Source organism: Bombus pascuorum, chromosome 8 (assembly GCF_905332965.1).
Source record: "Bombus pascuorum chromosome 8, iyBomPasc1.1, whole genome shotgun sequence".
Taxonomy (NCBI): Eukaryota; Metazoa; Arthropoda; class Insecta; order Hymenoptera; family Apidae; genus Bombus; species Bombus pascuorum.
In genome coordinates, this window is record NC_083495.1 from 7,408,992 (window position 1) to 7,430,661 (window position 21,670).

The window sequence follows — 21,670 nt, forward strand, 5'->3', positions numbered from 1 at the left end:
TATCAACAACACTTGTAAATAAATGTAATAAACCGTACTATAGCGTAGATTTTATCGAGGGAAATATTACAAGAATGATATATTTAAAGCACGAACTTGAACAAGCTTACCTTACTTGTAAATTACAAATGGTTTGCATAATTTAAGAAAACTGTACTATAATTTAAATTCATATATTTCTCCTTGACTAAGTTCAAGTTAGAAAAGATTGATGGATAAATACGTCGATAAAGATTTATTGACATACTTATAAAATTCTAGATTAGCAGTATTTGTGATAGAAATTTTTCGACTTAACTTCTATCGTTACACAATATAGAGGAGGAGTTTCTACATTTGTCGAAATTGATAGTTTGGAAATAATTTTTGTATGGGAAAGATAATAATTCTTTCGTTTCTTCTCTCGTCAGTTCAAAATGTATTTTATTTTATTCTTTATTATTTCATTATTTATTATAATTGATCTCGTTCTTATATTTTTTTTAAATACAGGAATCACCATGCAGTGCAGAATTCGAATGGCATACAAATGTAACTTGTACCTGCCAATCGAACTCTCAGCAACCTACTGTTTCTCCAAACGCACAGGAAGATGTACATGAATTGGCTCCTAGTCATAGTGAGTATAAAAATGATAAAAAATCTCAATTTTCCTCCAACATAGTGACACAAACTTATTCCTGAACAATTGATTCTTTCTCCTTGTTAATTCATTTTTTTCAATGTTACCAATATTGATATTATATTTTTTTCTACATGTGTATATACGTATTAATGAACTTGTACAATGTACATGTTTTGTTGATAATGTGAGAATTATTAGAAACAGAATATAATGAGTATAATGAGTAAGAGTATAATGATTAGACTGCGGATATTTATGAAAATTCATATTTCTATGCAGGTCATTAAAAAGTGAAACGTAGGTAGAAGATTATTTTACTTGCCTATGTATTATAGATAGGGTATTATATTTTTAATATTTTATATATTTTTCTATATTATGTACGTGCATTCTATGCATTTTTATGCCTTCTAATCATAATTGTGTGAAAATACACGGTCGAATAATGGTGATAAAATTTTGATGAATTTTTCTCTTCAGACGTATATAGATAAAGCAGTGAATCTTGACACAAGAGTTTTAATTTTAACTCAATATCTGTAATATCATAAATTTCATTTATAAGCACTTTTACGAGGAAGGAGGAACAACATATAATTACGTCGCGATAAAGGTTTGAGAAATCGGCTATCTTGATGGTGATGATATTACAAAATTTATTAATTAATTTCATGACGCTTTGATTCAATTACGATCATTTCTGTGACTAAACAAGACGTATAATCACACAGTGCAGTGACCAGTGGAATCACACTTTTCGCAGTCAAACGGCACTTTTTCAAGCTTAATATTAATTAGTCAGTGATCAAGGGTAACGTTTTGAAGTAAAAATTCTGAAATTCGAATCGAAACTAGGTATCTTAATTGTTCATTATAGAACATGAAGTGGCGTAAGCATTTAATCGTGTCGTAAGTATATTTTAATTCGTCTATTGACAGTCCGACGTTTAGAACAAAAGGTAAGTCCCAGAAGGGTTTTAAAAAGACGTTAGCAAGTGTTAGGTACGAGATTTCTTTCATACAAAAATTGAGACAATCGTTCTAAAAGAAGATATAAATTTTACGTGCAACCTTCTGCAACTCTGAATTTTCTACGCACCTAAACAAATTGAAACCCATAGAATTTCGACGCCTGGACTGGTTGAACCTACAAATGAATAGTATCCTGAGCTTGTTTGTACATGTCCTTTTTCCACTGTACTGAAAAGAAGACAAATACATAAACAAGCATCGAAATATCATTCATTTTTCAATTTTTCATCTTCCGTTAGTTTTACGCAATTTTAATCAGTCTTCGCTATTCGCTTTCATCAGACAGACGTGTTTCGTTTGTGTATTAGCGTGTTTAGTTTGAATTACACTTGCTTATACATAATTCCGTATTCGTAGTTTCTTTATAGTAAACACGTAGTTAGTTTATAGTACAGTGTATCATAATTGCTGGAAATAATTTTACATAATAATGTCGCAAGGTATGTGTGACTTCTTCGTTGCGGTTTCGTCTGCGGAAGGATAAATATTTTTATTTTTCTGGATAAATATTATTTACAAAATAAAAATCGATATATGGCACAATGAAAAGTATACCTATATGTAGTGGCTTGGACAAATTAATAAATTATTAAATATAATTATAATATATATGTATAGTAAATAATCATGTATATGTATAATATAATGTATTAATTTTTACAAATAATTATATATTAACAACTAATTTTTATTACATTACAGTTATTATTAATCACATTATGGACTAATATAAGTATGGACATTAGTCAGTTCTGTTTTGTCGAAGAAGATTAAAATGATGACGTTTAGCGAAAAGCGACTCACCAGCCCACTGCACTGTGCATATCGGTCATAAATTTCAGATTTAGCATTAAAATCAGAGAAATCTACAGAGATGGACATATTAAATTTATCTTATCCAATCTCCAATTATCATCAACTCCAATATACATAGTTAATATTAAGAAATTAGAACCAAAATATCCAAACATAAAATTCACTCCGTTCCCCGATTTGTCTTATGGATCCTTTCCCCAGGAAGCTCTTCGATTCCTGTCTGAATATTCTTCCTATACAACTACTTAGAATACAATTTACAGAAAATATAGATTGCATATCGATGTTAATGTAGATAAATATAGATTCCTAAAAATATCAAAATACACTGCTAAATTATATTTGAAGTATTATATTTATACATTGAATTTGTATTAAATTTAGGTCGGAAAGGAATTATGATTATTCGTGAAGTAGGACAAGGGAAAGAGGGATAAAGAGGGAATACCAAAGAGAAAGTGGGGAAAACCAGAATTTGCCGATGTAATGCGTGTTTTCAATGCTTAACACGTATTCCACATCTTTACCGAACATCGATCCGAGAAATTTATTTAAAATTGTTATTATAATATCATATGGTTCATCTGTTACAGCTGGTACAATTGCAGGCATCGTGCTGAGTGTTATCGCCCTGGTAGCAGCGTTGCTTTATTTTCGAGATCCAGATAAACGAGCATGTTTGCGCTCTTGCATTAATCCATTTTCCTTGAAAAGAGGCAGTGGTCGCGTTCAATACTGCAGGGTACGTTATAGAAATCGCATATTATATTATTAGTTATGAATTACGCATATTATATTCATATCTGTATCTATATTAGTTAATTAGCAATAACATCACGAATTATCAGAAGATAGTAAATATTCTCGTAATTAGATTACTAGTATTTACGTAAATTTATGATTTTCTAAGCAGAATTGAAGAGACGGGAATTAAAGAGATACATGCGTGTTCGTTTATTATATTTTGTAACTTATAACGTTAGATGTTTTATATATTTTTGCATATTAGACGCATTTAGTACACTTTTCAATCTATTAATTTTCCATAAGCATATAAACGTATGCAATTTACTTGTAATTGCAAACATAGTGTTATATATAAAAAAGCTTTATGTGGATTGTGAAAATTTAAAAGAGTATAAATAATTATATAGTTTTTGTCTTTTATTTTATATTTATGTTATATTACTTTATAATATATCCTTTGATCATTTGTCGTTTGTCTATTTCGTTCTTCTCGTGATATTAAAAATTACGTAAAAATAAATTTCATTTTATTAAAACAAATTATATCGGTTATACCGGTCTTTCTTTGCAACTTATTTATTATCTGCTATCATGTTTTTGCGTTTTATTAAAATTCCTGACACGTCTGTCAGTATTTTTAATTTTTCCATTTTACGAATTTCCGTGCCTTTGGTATGTCACTAATTTACATAATCGATAGATAACGTTCACATACGTAGGAAATTGTTTAAATAACATCAATTCTCGTACTTTCGTGTACATTAATAACTGCTCGATTGGTGAATATAGTGGGTTAAAGTAAAACTGATTATATTTCGTTCCTTGTACCGTTGTATAATATGTTTCTCACAATTAGTAATTATCAGTGTGAGATTTGTCTTTTTCTTTTAACGAAGAACATGATTATATATTGATCTCTTATTTTAGCTTCAAATGAAATAAACATTAATCTTAAAACGCAACATGTATATATGACATTGATAACAGCCTAATGAAGTTCATACGTCAATTACTATTAGCGAAAAAATATTCTTGGAACAGCAAATTTGTGATAGATCAAATATGGAATAAACACATATCTATTTTACAGAGCATTCATTAAGAAAATTAAAGATATTAAAGTCATGTCAAGTTATATTGTGATCAAATTATAGATACAGTAAAATGAAATAAAACTATATAATATCACGTTACGATCAATCTTAAATAATTAATTCTTTTTTGTTTAGGTCGAAACTACAGAGGAAGCTCGTCTTTTGCTAGACGTCGATCCAACGCAGTGCCAAACAGATAGCGACGATGATCTTTTAAATGCCTAGTCATATCTTATTGTTGTTGTTTATCCTTAAAACTTTATTTTATCTAAGTTTCAAAACACACGAGGAATATGTACTCTTATCGAACACGTGAAATTCTTGCTTGAAACGCGTGAAAACATGCTTTTCTGCTTTCTTTGCGTTACCATTGGTTCCGTGCCATAAATTTATTAATATTAACATTTAGGACTGTCACGTAGACAAAATTATTTTAGTAAATATAGTTTTCGTGTTTCAATGTAATAATTAATATCGGCTCTTGTTTCATTTAGAACTTTGCTAATACAAGAGTTACTTGTGGAAATATTCAAAATAATAGATATACAGATAGGCTGAAACTGAAGATTTCGTTTGGTAAAATTGGTAATATTTTTCACATGGAGTTATAAATTTTTTGAATTATTCTATTTGGAAAAATAAGTTCAGTAATTCGATTGATATAATACGATAAGGTTGTAAAGTAGAATTAGCGTTATAAAATTTATGAATTAAAAATTAATTTGATGATTCTACAGTAATGTGATTTGAGTCTAAATTAATTTTTATTCTTCTAAGAAGCTTGTATATATTTTACATTTGTTTAAAATAGATATGTTTTATTTCTAACTTTAATAGGAGAGAGTCTTCTAAGAAATCAACATTTTTAATAAAGCAATTGAATTATTTCAAGGTATTAAATTACCAATTGAAACATTGTACTTATATACTTGGGAAATTTAATTTTCTTCTTATTTTTCTGTTTGAAAAATACTGATGGAAAGCTCACAGAAAGTTTCCAAAAGATAATCTTTCCTTTTTTGGTTTCTATTCTGTAACAAGATTTTTGTTACCTTCTATGGTACGGAATTTATATATAATGTTTAATTTAATAATTAAGAGAAAACAATGTTCTTTACAATGAAATTAATATAAAGCTTCTTAAATATTTTTGTGATTGATATATTATAAAGCATTCCAGTATATTTTTGAAAGAAGATTATATTTTATATTAGAATATCAAGAATCAATTTGAAGCTTTTCGTATACAAGAAAGAAATTTCCAAAATTCATTAAAAAATCAACGATATATGTCAAACAGATCTATTAACAAATACTCCATATGAAATGCAATATACATATAGCAGTATCATATTATACGCAACTAATAAAATTTGAAATAATTGAATAGAAATTGTAATATCGCTGGATCTCTTGACATCAACAATATTGTGCTTGTGATTTATTTAATATTTGTTTTTAAAATGTCATTATATCGATAATATTGACGGAAATATTTTATTGTAATTTACCAAACGAACAATTGTAGAATAGTTTGCAAAGCTTCTTTATAGTTCTTTATTTTGTGAAATATGTAATATGTTAGTTAATTATTTTATCGATGTATCTTTGTCGATTATAAAAATATGTAATTCCAAAGGGGTACTTAATCTGTATCTGCAACAGTTTTTAAACGATGAGTCTATAAATAAAATCTTTTAATCATTGTAATGTCTTTCTTGAATGTACACTTAATAAAGTGAAGCTTTCCGTTCCAACTCTTTCATCGCCGATATTTCTAAAAATTGCTGAAAGAAACAAATGTGTCTCACATTAAACTGCTAACGTTATAACATTGAACCGATTAAACTAAACATTCACACGCCTTCGTATACCTGAAGCACTCAGGCAGCACTTCAGGCAACTTTAGAAATGGAATTAGCGATACCTGAACGAAATATAAAACGATTATGGTCGTGAAAGGGTCGTGGAAATTCCATTTTCTGACCATCGACCAGTCGAGAAATTACGATCAGTTGACGGTTCGTCGCAAGTAATCACTTTTACGTCACAGCCAGTTATTGATAAGACGATGGACATGGAAACTTAAATGCGTTGTTATGAAATAAATTGTTCTAAATGCTAATGTGCTGATTCAGAAAATAGTTTACTGTTTTCGTAAGCGAGTGTCTAAAAATTATCTAACAAAATCTTCATTTCTGTTTTGTTCCTCCAGACTATGTATGTATATTAATACTGTAGCTCTTCAGCAAAATGGAATATATTATTGGCGATATATGTCGTATTGATTAATATTTAATATTAATGTTTTTAAATTATTAATATTAATACTAATTCTATAAAGGAACTAAATTATCATATTCCCGAATCATTGTATTTTAGGTCCAATTAGAAGCGAATAAATGTTTGAAACTCCTTACCTTTATAAAGAAGTACGTGTTTCCAATAACTTTTTTTTTTATATAGTTTATTTTGTTTTTTTTACAATTTGTCCTGAAGGACATTTTGTAAAGTATTATATCTTATTTATTGGGAAAAAAAATAAAAATAAAATATAGCATGTGGGTGGTTACCCCCAGCGGGGTGCCATCTTCGTGTTTGCTAAGTTATATTTTTTATGTTCCAATAACTTACTCGTGTTTTTTGGAGAAAAGACATTAATATAGAATACGTCGATAATTTTCGTCACAGGCATCCGTCTGTTCAGCATGTTCATTGTAAGTTCTACAATGTACCGTTTGACCATTTAGGGTCGTGCAAATCTGGTTGCCATATGTGCAACAATAGACTACAAGGAAATTTTCAGGAACTTTATGATTAAACAGCGGGACGATTATTGTATACTATATAACATGATGGTAAAATATAACAGCATAGTAATACTCGTGAAATATTAAAATAACAATTATCTGATGTCAATAAGACAGTGTGGTAAATATAACATCTGTAATTCTCTATAATTATCACGAACATAATACTTTAATCCATATGTACTACAGATAATTAAAAACTTATCCAATAATCTTTAGGAAATATTATCAGAAAGTGATAAAAGAAAAATCTAGAAATAAAATATGTTAAAAGAAAGATTTTCATATATAATTTTCTAATTTAAAATCAGTACTGTGTACATCTAAAAAAATGTTCATTTAAAAAGAAGATAATATTCTATATATAAAATAATTCTAAAATATTCTATATAAAATAATTCTAAAATATTCTATATAAAATAATTCAAAGACAATGTAAAAAAATGTAGACTTTCGTTAAATTCGTATTTAATCAACACTGGCTATTATTATTATTCTTGTTTAACAAAGTTATTCCATGAGACAAGTTTTAATAGCATGTAACTGTAATACCAACTTGCAAGAGTGATTTTAAAGCCAATTTAATCGATTGGTAAAATAATACTACTTTTACTAAAATGCTTCATCTTACCTATAACAGAAAGACAAATCACAACTCTAGATTTTATTTTCTTATTTCCACGGCTATTTATAAAGGCATTGTATTATACTAATTACATATTCTAAAAAAAATAATCCACAGATATAAATTGATAAATATGACAATCAATACTTTCAAGGTATTCAAGTTTGAGATATTTTCAAAGATGTATATTCATCTGCTTCAGAACTACCCTTTGTAAATCTAAAATGAACAGATTTCATATTTCCAATTTCTTTTAAATAAGAAAAAAGTCATCTCCTTCTGTTACCAAAAATTATACTGTATCTTGCACAACCAACATACAATAATCCTTAATAATAATGGAACAAAGGATCAGATGGGAGGCATGCGTCCGCTCGTGTGAAAGTATCACACGGAGAAACGGAAAACGGACATGGAGTTTGTAAAAGCGAAAAAAAGTCCACAGATAATGTGTACATTAATTTATGTAATATTCCACTCTTTCCGTAATACACGCCAAGACATGATTGAAACAAAAACCTCGCCCATCGCGGATACAGTAACGCGTGCTTTGCGCACGTCTGAAACAATACAATCAGGAGAAAACGAAAGCTCGTTAAACTCGGTAACAATTCGATTCGGTATACCACACCAGTGTGCGCGTGATACATCGACAAATGTAATTACACAACGAATTTTCTCTATTCGATCACACAGCAAGTGTCCTTTCGGCTTACAACGATAATACAGGCGTGTGTACGATCTGGGACATGGAGAAAAAAGAAACGAAAAGCGATATTTACTCGATAGGGGAAAGAAATCATCCCTAAAACGTGTCACATCCGATCCTATGATGATTACAATACGCTCTTTCGCTCTAATCGATAGAAAATAATTTTACGGAACCGCGTTTCTCGGGAACACTATGATCTACGAATACAATGGAAACGTGAAAACCGAGGAAGGCTCTGCGTTTCTGTGTACGTATCCTGCGTGTATGTCACGTGTGTGTCGCTTTATAATTCGTTTTTATAATTCGCAGCGAGTTCGCAGGTGACGAAAAAATAAAAAAAAGGAAAATAAAAAACAAAAATATGTTAAACTCGAATTTTGTGTCGTGTACGTAAAAGATACTTTCGCGTGAACTTTATCCGTGTATTCTGTGTGCGTGTGTGTGTATACGTGTGTCGAAAGGACAGGAAACAAATTCAGTCGTAACAGCTAGCGTATTTTTTGTTTTCCATAGCACATACATTCATTATACGTAGATTGTTCATAGCTTAATGTGGTTCCTCTATCATCTTTTTTTTTTTTGGTTTATAGCAACAGCGAATACACTAGAGCTTTTTTTTTGGTCAGATTAACAAACGAACTCGCGATTTCAATCTGCCGCCGATACGTCGATTATGCTCACGTGCGCCGGATGTTGACCATGACCGACTAAGCCCATGCATCATTGGCAGGTTGTCGGGATTCGTTTCGTACAGATGGGAGACCATAGTCTCATCCGGCAATGACCGGTCTCCCGGTTGAAGGAAAATTTTGCATTTGCTCTGGCGAAATGTTTTTTCATTTTTTTTTTTCTCCGCACGATCGGGTACCTCATGATTGAGAAGACCTACAAAGTAGCTATAAGAGATGCAGGAGCGTATTTCTACAAGCGTCTCGTCTCGAAAAACGCAAAATTAAAAGACCTCGCGCACATCTTCTATTATCATTTGACACGTTTTCCGTACTTTTGACGCGACGGTTCGCGCGCGAAACGAATTGTCGAATTGATCGAATTGCTATGTTTCGATCGATCGAAACGCACGCGACACGTTTTATTCTCCCTTCCTTTCTATCTTTATTCTCTCATTTCGCTTATTTTCTTCCCTCCCCCCCCAAAACCATTCCCTTAGTATTAATATTCCTAACAGGGACGATCGTTTCTTCTATTCCTTAAATGTCCGGCATGTAACAAACAGCATCCTTTCTCCGACGCTCGGAATAACGATTTGTTTGTTTCGCTTCTTTTCTCCTTTCTCTCGTTTTTAGTCCTACATTTACAGTATTATATACAACTGTTTGGCACCAGAATTGTCTCTTAATCGAATTGATGCCAATGAAAGGTCCAATATGAACACGATCCACGACGTTATATACGACTGCGACGATGCGTTCGTTCACTCCCTACAGTCAATCGAACAGCCGCTCTTCGAAATCCACTGTCTTCCTTTTTCTTTTTGCGTATACGAATCATTTCTGGAAGGCTCGACGTTTCTGTAGACGTTCCGCCAATCTTCTCCTTCTGCAATTTCTTTTTTGGTTCTCTTGCTTTTCCTCCAACCAGAACCGGCCCTGCGTATCGAGAGGTGATCCAAACAGCGTTGAAAGTGTTAACACGTTAGAAGTTCCTTTTGGCATAGTTTAGAAATGTACATGTGTGTCCATCTTTGCTCTCGAACCACGTTATCAGTGGAATGTGTTGCATACCGGTGGCTGCGGCAAAAATTCTTTCTTCTTCAAAAGAGCTTTTTGCCGAAGCCAGAAAATGGGGAACGTCATTGCCAAGTCGCCTTCGAACATCTTTTTCAGCTTCGACGAATTGTTCGGAAAATCGTATGAAATCGTCGTGCTCTCGGTTACAGTCGAGACGAGTTGGCAAAAACGTTCTACCGCCGTTTTAACGTCTACCAAACGCGTTACATCTTAACCCTTTTCCTTCTCCAATAAGTTTTCTCTCGTTTCCACGTTTTCGTTCCTCTTTGTTCGTTTCTTTTTTTCCTTTGTTTTGTTTTATTATCTCGTATTCTATGAAATGTGTGACTGACTGCCACTGGTATTTGTTTCTTTTTTTTTTCTTATAAATTCCAGACTGCCCAGCAGCCAGACGCACAACAGTTATCACAACTTAAAATCGTAATACTAATACATTACTCTCTTGTAAATATATTAATATTTTTAATCATAAATATTTTATGTATATATATATATTTATATTTTTTAATATATATATATTATATTAATAACAACTGATTTTGTATTTATTCGATATTCGTAATTACCGGTTTCGTATCATGATACTTACTGTGACTTAGTAAAATACCATACGAAATGTCATGTACAGTTTACAATTTACTTCCTTTGATCGTTTTCTGGGACTAAGTAACCAACTATACAACGTAAATGCGCAATGTATGGCTGTCAAGCGAATAAACAGGGGAGAAACTTCGTTCAATACTGTTGCTTTTCTTTGGTAACTTTATCTCGTGATTTTTCTTTTTTACTACTCTATCGCATATTACTCCTTCTTTCATTCTTTTTTTTTTATTTGATTCGCTCGCTTTCTCACTCATCCTCTCTCTCTTTCTCTCTCTCTCACGCTCTCTTCTTTTACATACACACGATACGTTTTTCTCTCACTCTCGTCTTTCGTGCTCGCTCTCTTCTCTTTACCCTCGTCTCTGGTTTGTTTTCTCGCTTTTTTCTTTACTAAAAAAATATCGATCAAAGCTACGTACAATGCTATATAATGATTATTAACATTTAAAAATGAGATCTAGTTATTTCATCCTAGCAACTCGGAAAGGGACATTAAAGATTACTTGAGTTTATAATGAAGATGTCCATTGGACGAGCATTCTTGTTCTCGTTCTTCTTCTTCTTCTTCCTTTCTTCTCTGTTCTTAACAGTCACAGCTTCAGTTTGTAGCGCGTTCATTTATCCTGGCATATTTTCTTTTTTTGGTTTTTTTTCTTTTTTGCTTTTAATCCTGGAGCGGTTCTACTTGCGTCTTTTTTTTTCTTTTGTGATCAAAGACAATTGTATTCACGTACGTGTGTAGATTCTGTTCTGTTTATGTGTACTATGTCTCGCGTATGTGGTATATACGTGTTGCTGCTATTTCTGTTTGTGCTTACGTATAAGTTCGTACAGCGCGTGACCGTGGTCAAACAGACGATTTTCGAGGCCGATTTCGTTTGTTGCGTGTTGTGTCAAAACCGTGCCGCTTGCGTGTGCAAATACGTGGTATTCGTGGCGTGGCATCCTCGTTCTGGTTGTACGAGAGACAACATTCGCTCACTCAGAAGATTTCAGACTCCGTATCGTTCGAGGATGTGGCCTGAACTGCCAGCTGCATGCTGGACTCTGTGTTACGCCGTTTCATTTTACCCTTGGTCTTCTTCAGCATCGTAGCCTAGGAAGGGACAGGATCACAAGGGGGCGCGCACAAAGGAACAAATATAGAGATTGTAATATGTCAATGCCAAGTGACCAAAGTGAAACGACATGTTCGGTTAAACACAGCTAGAACATTCCGCGGGCCAAAACACTGAGAGATAAGGATGCCAATGAAACACGTTGTCCGGTAGACTTCTATTTATCTGAACCGGCAATGATAAAAATTAATTTTTTTATTCGTATAACAGAGATTGGTGATTTTTTTCCTACTCTTCCTTCGCTATATTGTAACATCGACCACAACGGCGGACACGAAAAGAACTGGCACATCGTTGTACTTATTAGAGAATTTACATACTGGCCGATTAGATCCAAGTGTTATTCAATTTTCTATCGTTTAATGATACATTCGTACGACTATTAAAAATTGTACGCTACGGAAATGAAATACATAGAACTTGATAAAATACGCGCCATTGGAAGATAAGGATGTACGTCGGTACTTTTTTGTAACCACTGAAGTATAATTTACTGAATGTCCAGCTGGATAAATTGTAAAGTACAAATTAAATAATAATAATAAAAAAAAAAAAAATGAAGTATTAGGACACCCATTGACGTTTAGTATGAACTGAATACTTTTCATTGCTTTTAGTTTTCAGTTACTTTATTCGAACCATGTGTAAAATTAATTAATATTCGTCGTAAAATATATGGATCGATTAATTAGAAAAGCAGATGACGTGAAATTTGTTAGAGTTCTGTAATGAATATATATAGTAGGTGTTCCAATACTTTCGGACCGGTAGAATTTCTCGTTCAGATAAAAGGAATTCTCTTGCAAAATTATTTGCTGACTAATGATATTGGTGAATTAACAATTTTTATCGCATGATTTTACAATTATGTATCGAGTATTCGTATAGGATTCATTAGTACCGATAACTCGCGTAACTTATAATTTGTGCAATTTTGTAAATAACATTAGTTCAATTTGTGCGAGTTGAAGTAATTACGTAAATAATTTCTTTCCGTAGTCAATTAATTAAAATTTCATTTCAATAAACGCAGTTCAGATAAATAGAGTTCTATTGTAAAAGTAAAATGAAAATTTGATCGACGCTCGAAGGATCAACGTTCAGATGTTGAAATTTGAAAAGATTGATTAACGATATGATTAATATCGTTTAATTCATTATCTGCCTTAATCTCCACTTGGAGATTATGGAAAGGAATTATGGATAAATTTTGGATAAGCAAAAATGTAAACAAAATACGTATATACAGGCTGTCTCATAAAGCTGAGCTAAGCGATAATTTTAGAACGTAAGAGGTTGAAAATGACATTGTATTAGAAAAAGACAAACTGACTTTAGAAAGTGTATGGCGTGTTTGCATCGGAAATGGTGTTTTAAAGATTGAAGATAATCTTCAATTCTCTTCTTTTTTCACTGAAGCATACATTGTATCCTTTTATGCAATTGATAATTTTATTATAAAGAAATATTAATGTACTTGTGTGTAAAAACGATTAGATTAGTAGATAGTAAAGATAAAGATGTAACTTTGCAACATTTAGCGTATGAAAGATGAGGAAAGCACGTGTAAATACATATATTGCGTGTTTTAGAAAAATATCACTTAAAAAACACCCTGTATATCTAATTGCAAAAATAAGCGCGTGTACCAATTAATAAGCTGGAGATTTTGATAATGAAATTCTTTTTATACTTTAGTATATTTCACATATTACTTAAAGATGATGGTTCGATAAAATAAATCATACTCTTTTAAAAGAATGTGTAAGATCCTTCGAGCGTTCATTACTGAAGCTGGGAAACACCATTTGAAAGAACGAGAATAATAAAATCATGTACGGTGTTGCGAAAATGTACAGGTTTTATAAGATTTTTAAAATATATACAGGATGCGATCGAAAGTTATATTTATAGCCATAACTGTATATATATATGTAGCACATTTCTAAATTCGATGTTTTCCGAAAATTAAGCTTCGAACAAAGTAAGTTTATTCTGTATATTCATTTCTCTTTTTCAAAAGCGACCATTTCGTGCTCATTTGTATATAGCTTTCAACTGCACACTGAATATATATGTATATTTTCTTTCATTTTTCTTCAAAGTACAGGATGATTGTCACTGCTTATCGTATAATATTTCTAAAATATTGATAAAATTTTGTCGAACCTTTAACTTTTCACAACACTGTTTTACGGCAAGCTTGAATTGCGCTGAGCATTTAGGCGTGAGCGTAATTGATAAATTCTTGGACGAAAAGATCTGACAACGTTGAGTCAACAAATTCGACGATACATCATGCGTTAAGTACATAACATTAATTAAAATTTAAAACTATTATCAAAGTCATAGAGATAAGAGAAGAATCTTAAGATCTTAAAACCTTCCTGATATTCAATACGTTATTCAACTCTAGAACCATCGACGAACAAAGCATCAAAATATGGAATGGCAAAAATCTGCGGATAAAAATGTATTTGCAAATTCATCAAATTTTTGTAGTAATTTATGAATTCGTTATTGCGACGATTCTAGTAATACAACGAATGCTACGGTCAATGCTACGGAAATAAATTGCGTTTCAATTTTTCTGGTAACCGGTTTTCCGATCCGAAAGAAGATATCTTGGAAGCCATGAAATCTTGATCCTAACTTTCTTAAAAACCAAATAGAAAGCCACGACATTCTGGTTCTATCTGAAACCAGATGACCTTGGAAATAAAATCTGGAGAGTGAGGAGACTTTGACGCTGTCCAAAAATTTATCCTCCATCCACACACATCGACGATACTGGCACAGAGAGCTACATGCGGCGGAAACATCGAATGGAGTTTTACTACACAGGAAGTACATGTACGTGTGTGTTTGTGTTTTATCGTAATGATCGCACCGAAACCCCCCTGTATCGTATGCAGCAATAGTACACGATACGAGGTAGAGCCTAGGCGGAGCACTAATTGAAAATTTCGTGTCTAATCGATCGACATAGACCGCAGAAACTGCGTTCTAGCTTTTGTTGCTACACTCGTCCGTGCTCTTGCTCGCCACCCCATTAGCGGGTGGAATCGAAGGTTCGGTATTCCGACGCTTGATCTTATTTTTCTTCAACATGGTAGCCTGGAGCGAACAAAGGAACAAGGAGACATTAGTTTTTGTGTGCGATTAGGGGTGGGAATGCATGCGCTGCCGGACACCAGCGGTTGGATCACGCTCTTATGGTGTCTGCGTAGAGCGTCATGGCAAGTTAGATCTAGCAGATAGTGCAGGTAAAGATGCAAGATCCTGCAGAGAGTTAACGTGCGACAAATAGATAGGTACGTCCCATCGTTCTATCGAAATTTCATGGGCTATCAGAGTTCTCGTGTAAGTTTGAAGTAATATGATTAGCTAAATTTTTAGAGACCATAAATTAATAATAGTAATTAAATTGGCAGTAAAATAAATGAAGTCGCGTAAATTTGATGAATTACAAGTTAACCGATTATCTTATCTGACGTAAAATTGTAAATTTATAGAAACTGAATGTATAATTTATCATTTGAAATTTGTCAATTCGAACAGCTTGATAATTTGAAATGTCAAGCAATGAAATCGAGATAACCCGAGTTTTATCGAGTAACCGGAACGTTCTACAGATTGTACGTCTGAATTTGAAATGTCAGTAAAGTTCAATGTTTCAGGACGAGTGGATGAAATCCAGGCTACAGTTTTGATCTTTAGGAAAATGTTACGGGCTTTGTATCCGAAGAAATAATAAATAATTCATAGTTTTATACTACAGTTAGAAAGATTACGCTTGGTATTATTCGCGCGCGTGGGCGTTCATGAATGTCAAATCAGAAAATAAATTGATATCTCAGTTTCCATTAAATTGATTTCCACGAATCAGCAAACAAACTATACTTATAAATGTGACACAATTTCCGTGAATATATAACGTGTAAAAATGAGATAGAAGAAGAGCGGAAAATTAAAAAATTTCTTGGATGCGTTACATTCGCTTCGTTCTGTATTTCGATAGAATTATGGAGTCATTACGAGTGCCTATAAAAAGATTACCTTTAGCGCTGATTTCAAAACCACAATATTTCCTGGACTCTGAACCCACGGTTCTCCGTCCACTTGTACTGGTATATCAGAGTGCAAATAAATTTTTATATGTCCTCCCTATGAAACATTCAAAAATAATTTCTTGCATCATATCACTGTATCATATTATATTTATAAAATAAAAAAATTACTTGCTAATACTTGCTAATACTTAGGCTTAATACTATTATTTGTTGGAAGTTCCATAAAGAAAATTTTAAAGAAAGGATAATTTCCAAGCATACAGTTAATTACATACATTTCTTTTTCTCATCATCGTCAATTATGATTTAAAATCGAGATATCAAATAATGTATCTAAATTTTGATACACATAGTGCATACATATATTATGCTATATGTACACACTGAGTATTTTTATCGTCTTAAATATTCGACGTTATATACAAGGAAGATCTTATTTCTAATTTTCGCTTCAATTGGATCTACAACTGCATTATGTATTGCGAAATATCCTAACAAAGCTAAGAATAGGATTTAAATTCACCTGCGCTATCCTCATCGCTGTACGAAGACCAGATTGAATTTGTCCAAGGTGTATTACACCTGTAACTCCAACTACCTCCAACATCCCATCTCCGTGGTTCGGTGCATGAAATTGATCTTCCTTCGTATCTGGTCCCCAGGGATTTGCCCCAGAACCCCAACTACAATATAGTAGATTTTAAATGAAATTTAGTTGTACATTCTTTGTATATGTGATGTTGTAAATACGAAAAATCTTGTCAATAAAAAGATTATTATCTGAGCTCTAAATCATTAATTCCCAATTCATCGGCATTTTATTAAATCATCGAAGGATTAATAAACTCCCTACTCAGATAATTATTATTAGATCGTGGATTTTTATGCATAATTTGTGACAAATGTTACATGTTCAAAGTACAACGATTGTTCAAATAGTGAGTGAAACAAATCCTTGCTTAGGTTTCATCTTTTTAGTAGAGTTTCAAAAAACGGCACGAATTTGCATAAACATCCGCAATCTAGTTATTAATGAATGAATCACCTTAAAATGTTTAAAATAATTATTCCCTCAACTTGAGGTAATTCAACGAGTTTGCCGTCCACTTCTAATCGAATTTCTTTATGCAAATCTTTGCACGGTTTCCGTTTCACCATTTTTCGTAAGCCCATTGTCACGTATACTCCCTTGTTACGCAATCTGCTTTTGAATTTGTTCGGATTTTCTTCCCTTGCGTTGTGAAAGTCTAAACACAAATCGGCGTCGATACCGATACCAAAGTAGTTGTTCATCACGAGTATTTGTGTATTGTCTTCGCTGGTAGCACCTGCGCCTGTAATATTTACGTATAAAATATTCGTATTTTATATTCATTTGACACCTTCATATTCATAGCGTATTATAATTTTCATAATGTTTTGTGATTTATAATTTTTACGTGAATATATCTTTATTAATTTTCTTTATTAATTCTCCGTCACTCAACTCTTATCAGATACAATTGTCAGATTTTTGAATGAAATAAGGGTACAAAAATAAAATTTATTCATTATTAGTGGACACGTGAACTATCAACTTCGTAATTTCTTTAATTGACGATGGAAATTATTTTTAATGTTACTCACCTCCTGTATTGGTAGTTAACTGTTTATCTTCCTTGTCTTCTGTATGAAATACAACAGTCCATCTATCCAATAAGGATTCCTCCGCATCGATTACATCTCGGAGTAAATTCAAGGGATCTTCGTCGCCGGTGTAACCGGAACCCCAGCAGAGGACACGCGCGAGGTCGTTTCCGGTTCCTAGGGGAACGATGGCGCAAGCAGGTGAGGAACATTCACTATCCTGTCCCACGTTATCCAAACATTGCAGGACCCATCCTATCGTTCCATCACCACCACAAACCAAGATTTTGTAATCCTTTATGTGACGGAAAACGTAGAGACTGCAATACAACGATGATGATTATATAAAATTACTATAGTTACTATCTTAGAACTAAATTCTTCTCTATTTTTACTTCTAGAAAATTTAAATTAAACGAAACCAGATATTTCCAAATAAATCTTAATTCATTTACAATTGTACATTTTAACTATTCTTAAGGTATGTTGTTCCATAATACTTCTAAAATCTGGTAAACTGCCAACAAAGTATTCTATAATATTCAATGTATATTATAAATTACGAAATAGATATGACATTGTATTTTTAACATAAATTGTAGGTAAATATTAGGTAAGTATATTCAGATAGATATTACGAGTATCTACCTGTTAATTCAGAAGTGAGCTATCAAACACTTTTAGAATTGTATAGTTTGTTCTTTGCATACCCAGGAAGTGGACCTCCATTGTCGAGATCAAACACTTGATACGGATTCAAAAGTTTTCGGAAGCTGGAGATCAATTGAAGTCCCTGGCAACCGCCAGATTTCACGTTCACGAAAACGAGTAAAGGTTGTACTCCTGGGGGCACCATGCTTGGCTCGATACTTGGTAATAGCATGACTGCAACAACAAAAATATCAAGGCGATTATAGTACAAAAAGTATTTATACATACATGTATAATGTTAACTCATTGGCATATTAATATTTTAACGCTAGATATTTCAGAATATCTTATTAAATTTTTTCTCAACATTTTGTTTTTTCTTCTCAATTCTCATTTAAAGTTTTCCTACGTGTGAAGTGCGAAATATTAGAAAGAATGAGAATTAATAAACTACATTTTACCAAGAAACCACAAGTAGACACTATGCGTGCCAATGAATTAATCAAACTAGATAGAATAAAAATACCTAAAAGATGTTTATCCTCATATTTTGATTCTCTCAACGTATACAACGCCGTGACTGCCTTGTTCGAGTCCTCGTAAATGATTACCATCGAGCCATATTCATAGTATATTGGACCGATAAAGGAGAATTTATTTTCTGAAAATATTCGAAACAAGTAATCGTTACGCGTGAAATTAATTATCGTAAAATATTGTTTAGATATTGAAAGAATTACCTTTGCCTAAGAACTCGGTCAACATGTTTTCGTAACACCTTTCGGAGAGATTTGGTGGCAAATTGCCGACGAACAAAGCTAAATTAGGGCCATGGGGATCTTGCTTCAGCTGAAGGTAAAATCGCATCAACTCCATTTGTCTGATCGAATCTTGGCCCAGTTGTTTCATGATTTCCCATGGCTTCTCGTCACGAGACAAAACTCTTTCAGTGACTAGATAAACGTAATAACAATTTTTGTATAGAATTGTATCTGATTATAATTATCAAATAGTATCGAATCAATCCACAAGTTTATGAATATCTTTAGTTATAACAAAGCAACAATAAAAATACCAAGTCAAGATCTATTTTAATTTGAAATATAGTAATTATTATTTTCTGTTATGACTTTTAAATTCTAGTTCTGTAAAATAACTTTTATATATCTGTTTTCAGCAGATATACAAAAATGCGTACGAATATATGAATTCATCTGATATAACTAAATACGTTTCTGGAAAGGAACGAAGAATTAAATTATATCTTAAGATATAATTAAATCTACTCGAGTCTAGTTCCATCGCCGATAATATTTACTAACTAATCAATTTTACTTTGAATGCAATTTTTTATAATGAGTTAGAATTTCAGATTGAATTTGAGATTTACCACCGCGATCCAGAAGAATCTCGCTGCATCTGTAATCTTCAGATTTAAAATTTTGCAAACCGAACTTCTGAAGCGCTTCTTCGATTAAGTCCGCAACAGTTGTTGCTTCTGTGACAGATATCATACAGAACGACTCTAATACCTGTAGTTTGCCTGGATAGACGCGTACCTGTCCGCATTCGCTATCCCTGAAATTGTCAAGTCATATTTCAATCGCGTCTAATATTTTCTATCGGCTATGTTGGAACACGTTGCAAAGTTTCTAGATCGAAACTTACTTGAATCGTAAGAAGACAGCCGGACGTTTGCCCTCTCTGCGATTCAAGTTTAGAACCGGAGTTGGATCGCATAATTCAGTCTCACCCGTGGCATACAGGTCGGTGAGGTAAAAGTTGGCTGAATTTTTTGAGGAAATAGAAATATGTACTGTTAAGCTTCATGCCGTTTCAATTATGATACAATGTGTACTATCATTAATACATATTTACCATTAACAATATAAATATAAAAATTAGATAGAAATATAGAAATTAGATTAGATCATAGAAGGTATAATTGGAATATAATTGCAATGTATTTGTTTAGTTTCTTTCTGTTTTAGCTATAATGAGATGTGTAGTATCATTAATACATATTTACCATTAATAATATTAATAGAGAAATTAAATAGAAATACAGAAATCAGATTAGATTATAGAGAATACAATTGAAATATAATTGCGATTAATTAAGAAATGTAAGTGAAATATGATTACGAAATATATATAATAGGAATGTAATTGTAATTATTTAAAATACAGATGAAAGAAATATAATCTTTCAATTGGAGCGAGATAATCCTTGAAATGAATTTCAATGAAAGTAAGTGAACATTTTAAGAGAGAACGTTTCTTTTAAAGATATTAACTCCGATATAATTTGTAGGGGGATTTCAATTTCAAAATGTAAATTTTTCATCACCGATTACAATCAAGATTTTTTCCATTATATGATATTGCTTGAAACTATTATCAAGATGTCATAGTAACGTAGTAATTATTAAATTTTTGCAAATGACAAAATATTTTATAATGGGGCACTAGGCTTCAAATAAGGAAATACTTTTGAAAAAATTTTAAGTAGAAGGTACTGTCAAATAGAATAATTATAATATTATTGTAATTAATACGTCATGATCTTTTATAAAATTGAAATCTAAATAATATCTTTAATTGTTCACTCAGAACAATAGCATAATCGAATATAGAAATATTATATCTTTTTTCATCTATTCACAGTTTAGAATTAACGGGATTCCACCTCTAATTGAGTTTGCAAATAGAGGGAGAGACAAACATTTAGCATGAAATGTATGACAGAAGAACAATTCCACTGATACAAAACTATTCTGTTTCTAGTTGTCAGTTTGATCTTTACGTAGGAGTAAAATATAATGGTCAACTGTTTTGTTACTGTGGGCGTATAGATACATCCGACAGATTGAGTTCACGTAAATGCTATTGACGCACGTATGTGCGTGCAAATTTGTTCCTAAAAACAGCATTTTTCTAAACAATTCACAGCGTGTTAAGTATTATTAATATACTTTCGACGAATATACTCTCCCTGACGGTATAATATTTATTTGAAAATCTGTTCGCTAGTCACACATTTATTCGTTATATAACATTAATAAAATGATTAGAATTACTGATGACAAATATACATGTAAACCTAATTGGAAATTATTGACATAAATTGGCGACGAAACTTGTTTACGATTATTTCTTTTCTTTCCTTTAATCCTGCTGCAGTCTTCGAATTATTTTGACCTGAATCCTGTTGCGAATTTTATTCTCGTTTTAACGAAATCAATGACAAAAAATTGAAACAAAAAACGAGGCATGTCAATAACGATTATTTCGTGTGTTTCTCAAAGTTAAACAATTTGTTATCGATAGAAAACTCAAAGAATACATCAAAAATAAATACAGGAGGCCACGTTAATACAGATGCAATTC

General features: G+C 32.1%; 2 protein-coding genes across 9 annotated transcripts in view; one reads left to right on the forward strand and one right to left on the reverse strand.

Moving 5' to 3' along the window:
• LOC132910009 (cation-independent mannose-6-phosphate receptor) overlaps positions 1–6,024 on the forward strand; it is a 35,259-nt gene extending 29,235 nt beyond the window's left edge. The window contains exons 14-16 of the mRNA XM_060965363.1: positions 493–619; positions 3,067–3,215; positions 4,450–6,024. Coding sequence (XP_060821346.1) covers positions 493–619; positions 3,067–3,215; positions 4,450–4,539 — 366 coding nt within the window. The 3' untranslated portion in view covers positions 4,540–6,024. The remainder of the gene's footprint in view (positions 1–492; positions 620–3,066; positions 3,216–4,449) is intronic.
• A 2,171-nt stretch (positions 6,025–8,195) lies between these two features.
• The window catches only part of LOC132910008 (diacylglycerol kinase theta), a 43,804-nt gene continuing 30,329 nt past the window's right edge, over positions 8,196–21,670 (reverse strand). For 6 of the 8 annotated variants that reach the window (XM_060965358.1, XM_060965357.1, XM_060965354.1 and 3 more), the window contains 10 exons: positions 19,949–20,066; positions 19,671–19,858; positions 19,021–19,233; positions 18,807–18,941; positions 18,340–18,514; positions 17,630–17,949; positions 17,049–17,337; positions 16,527–16,686; positions 15,990–16,097; positions 8,196–11,908 (listed from right to left, as the gene is read on the reverse strand). In XM_060965358.1, coding sequence (XP_060821341.1) covers positions 11,795–11,908; positions 15,990–16,097; positions 16,527–16,686; positions 17,049–17,337; positions 17,630–17,949; positions 18,340–18,514; positions 18,807–18,941; positions 19,021–19,233; positions 19,671–19,858; positions 19,949–20,066 — 1,820 coding nt within the window. In that variant the 3' untranslated portion in view covers positions 8,196–11,794. Of the gene's footprint in view, positions 15,048–15,989; positions 16,098–16,526; positions 16,687–17,048; positions 17,338–17,629; positions 17,950–18,339; positions 18,515–18,806; positions 18,942–19,020; positions 19,234–19,670; positions 19,859–19,948; positions 20,067–21,670 lie in introns of all 8 variants that reach the window. The other 2 variants (XM_060965356.1, XM_060965362.1) reach the window with 1 other exon arrangement.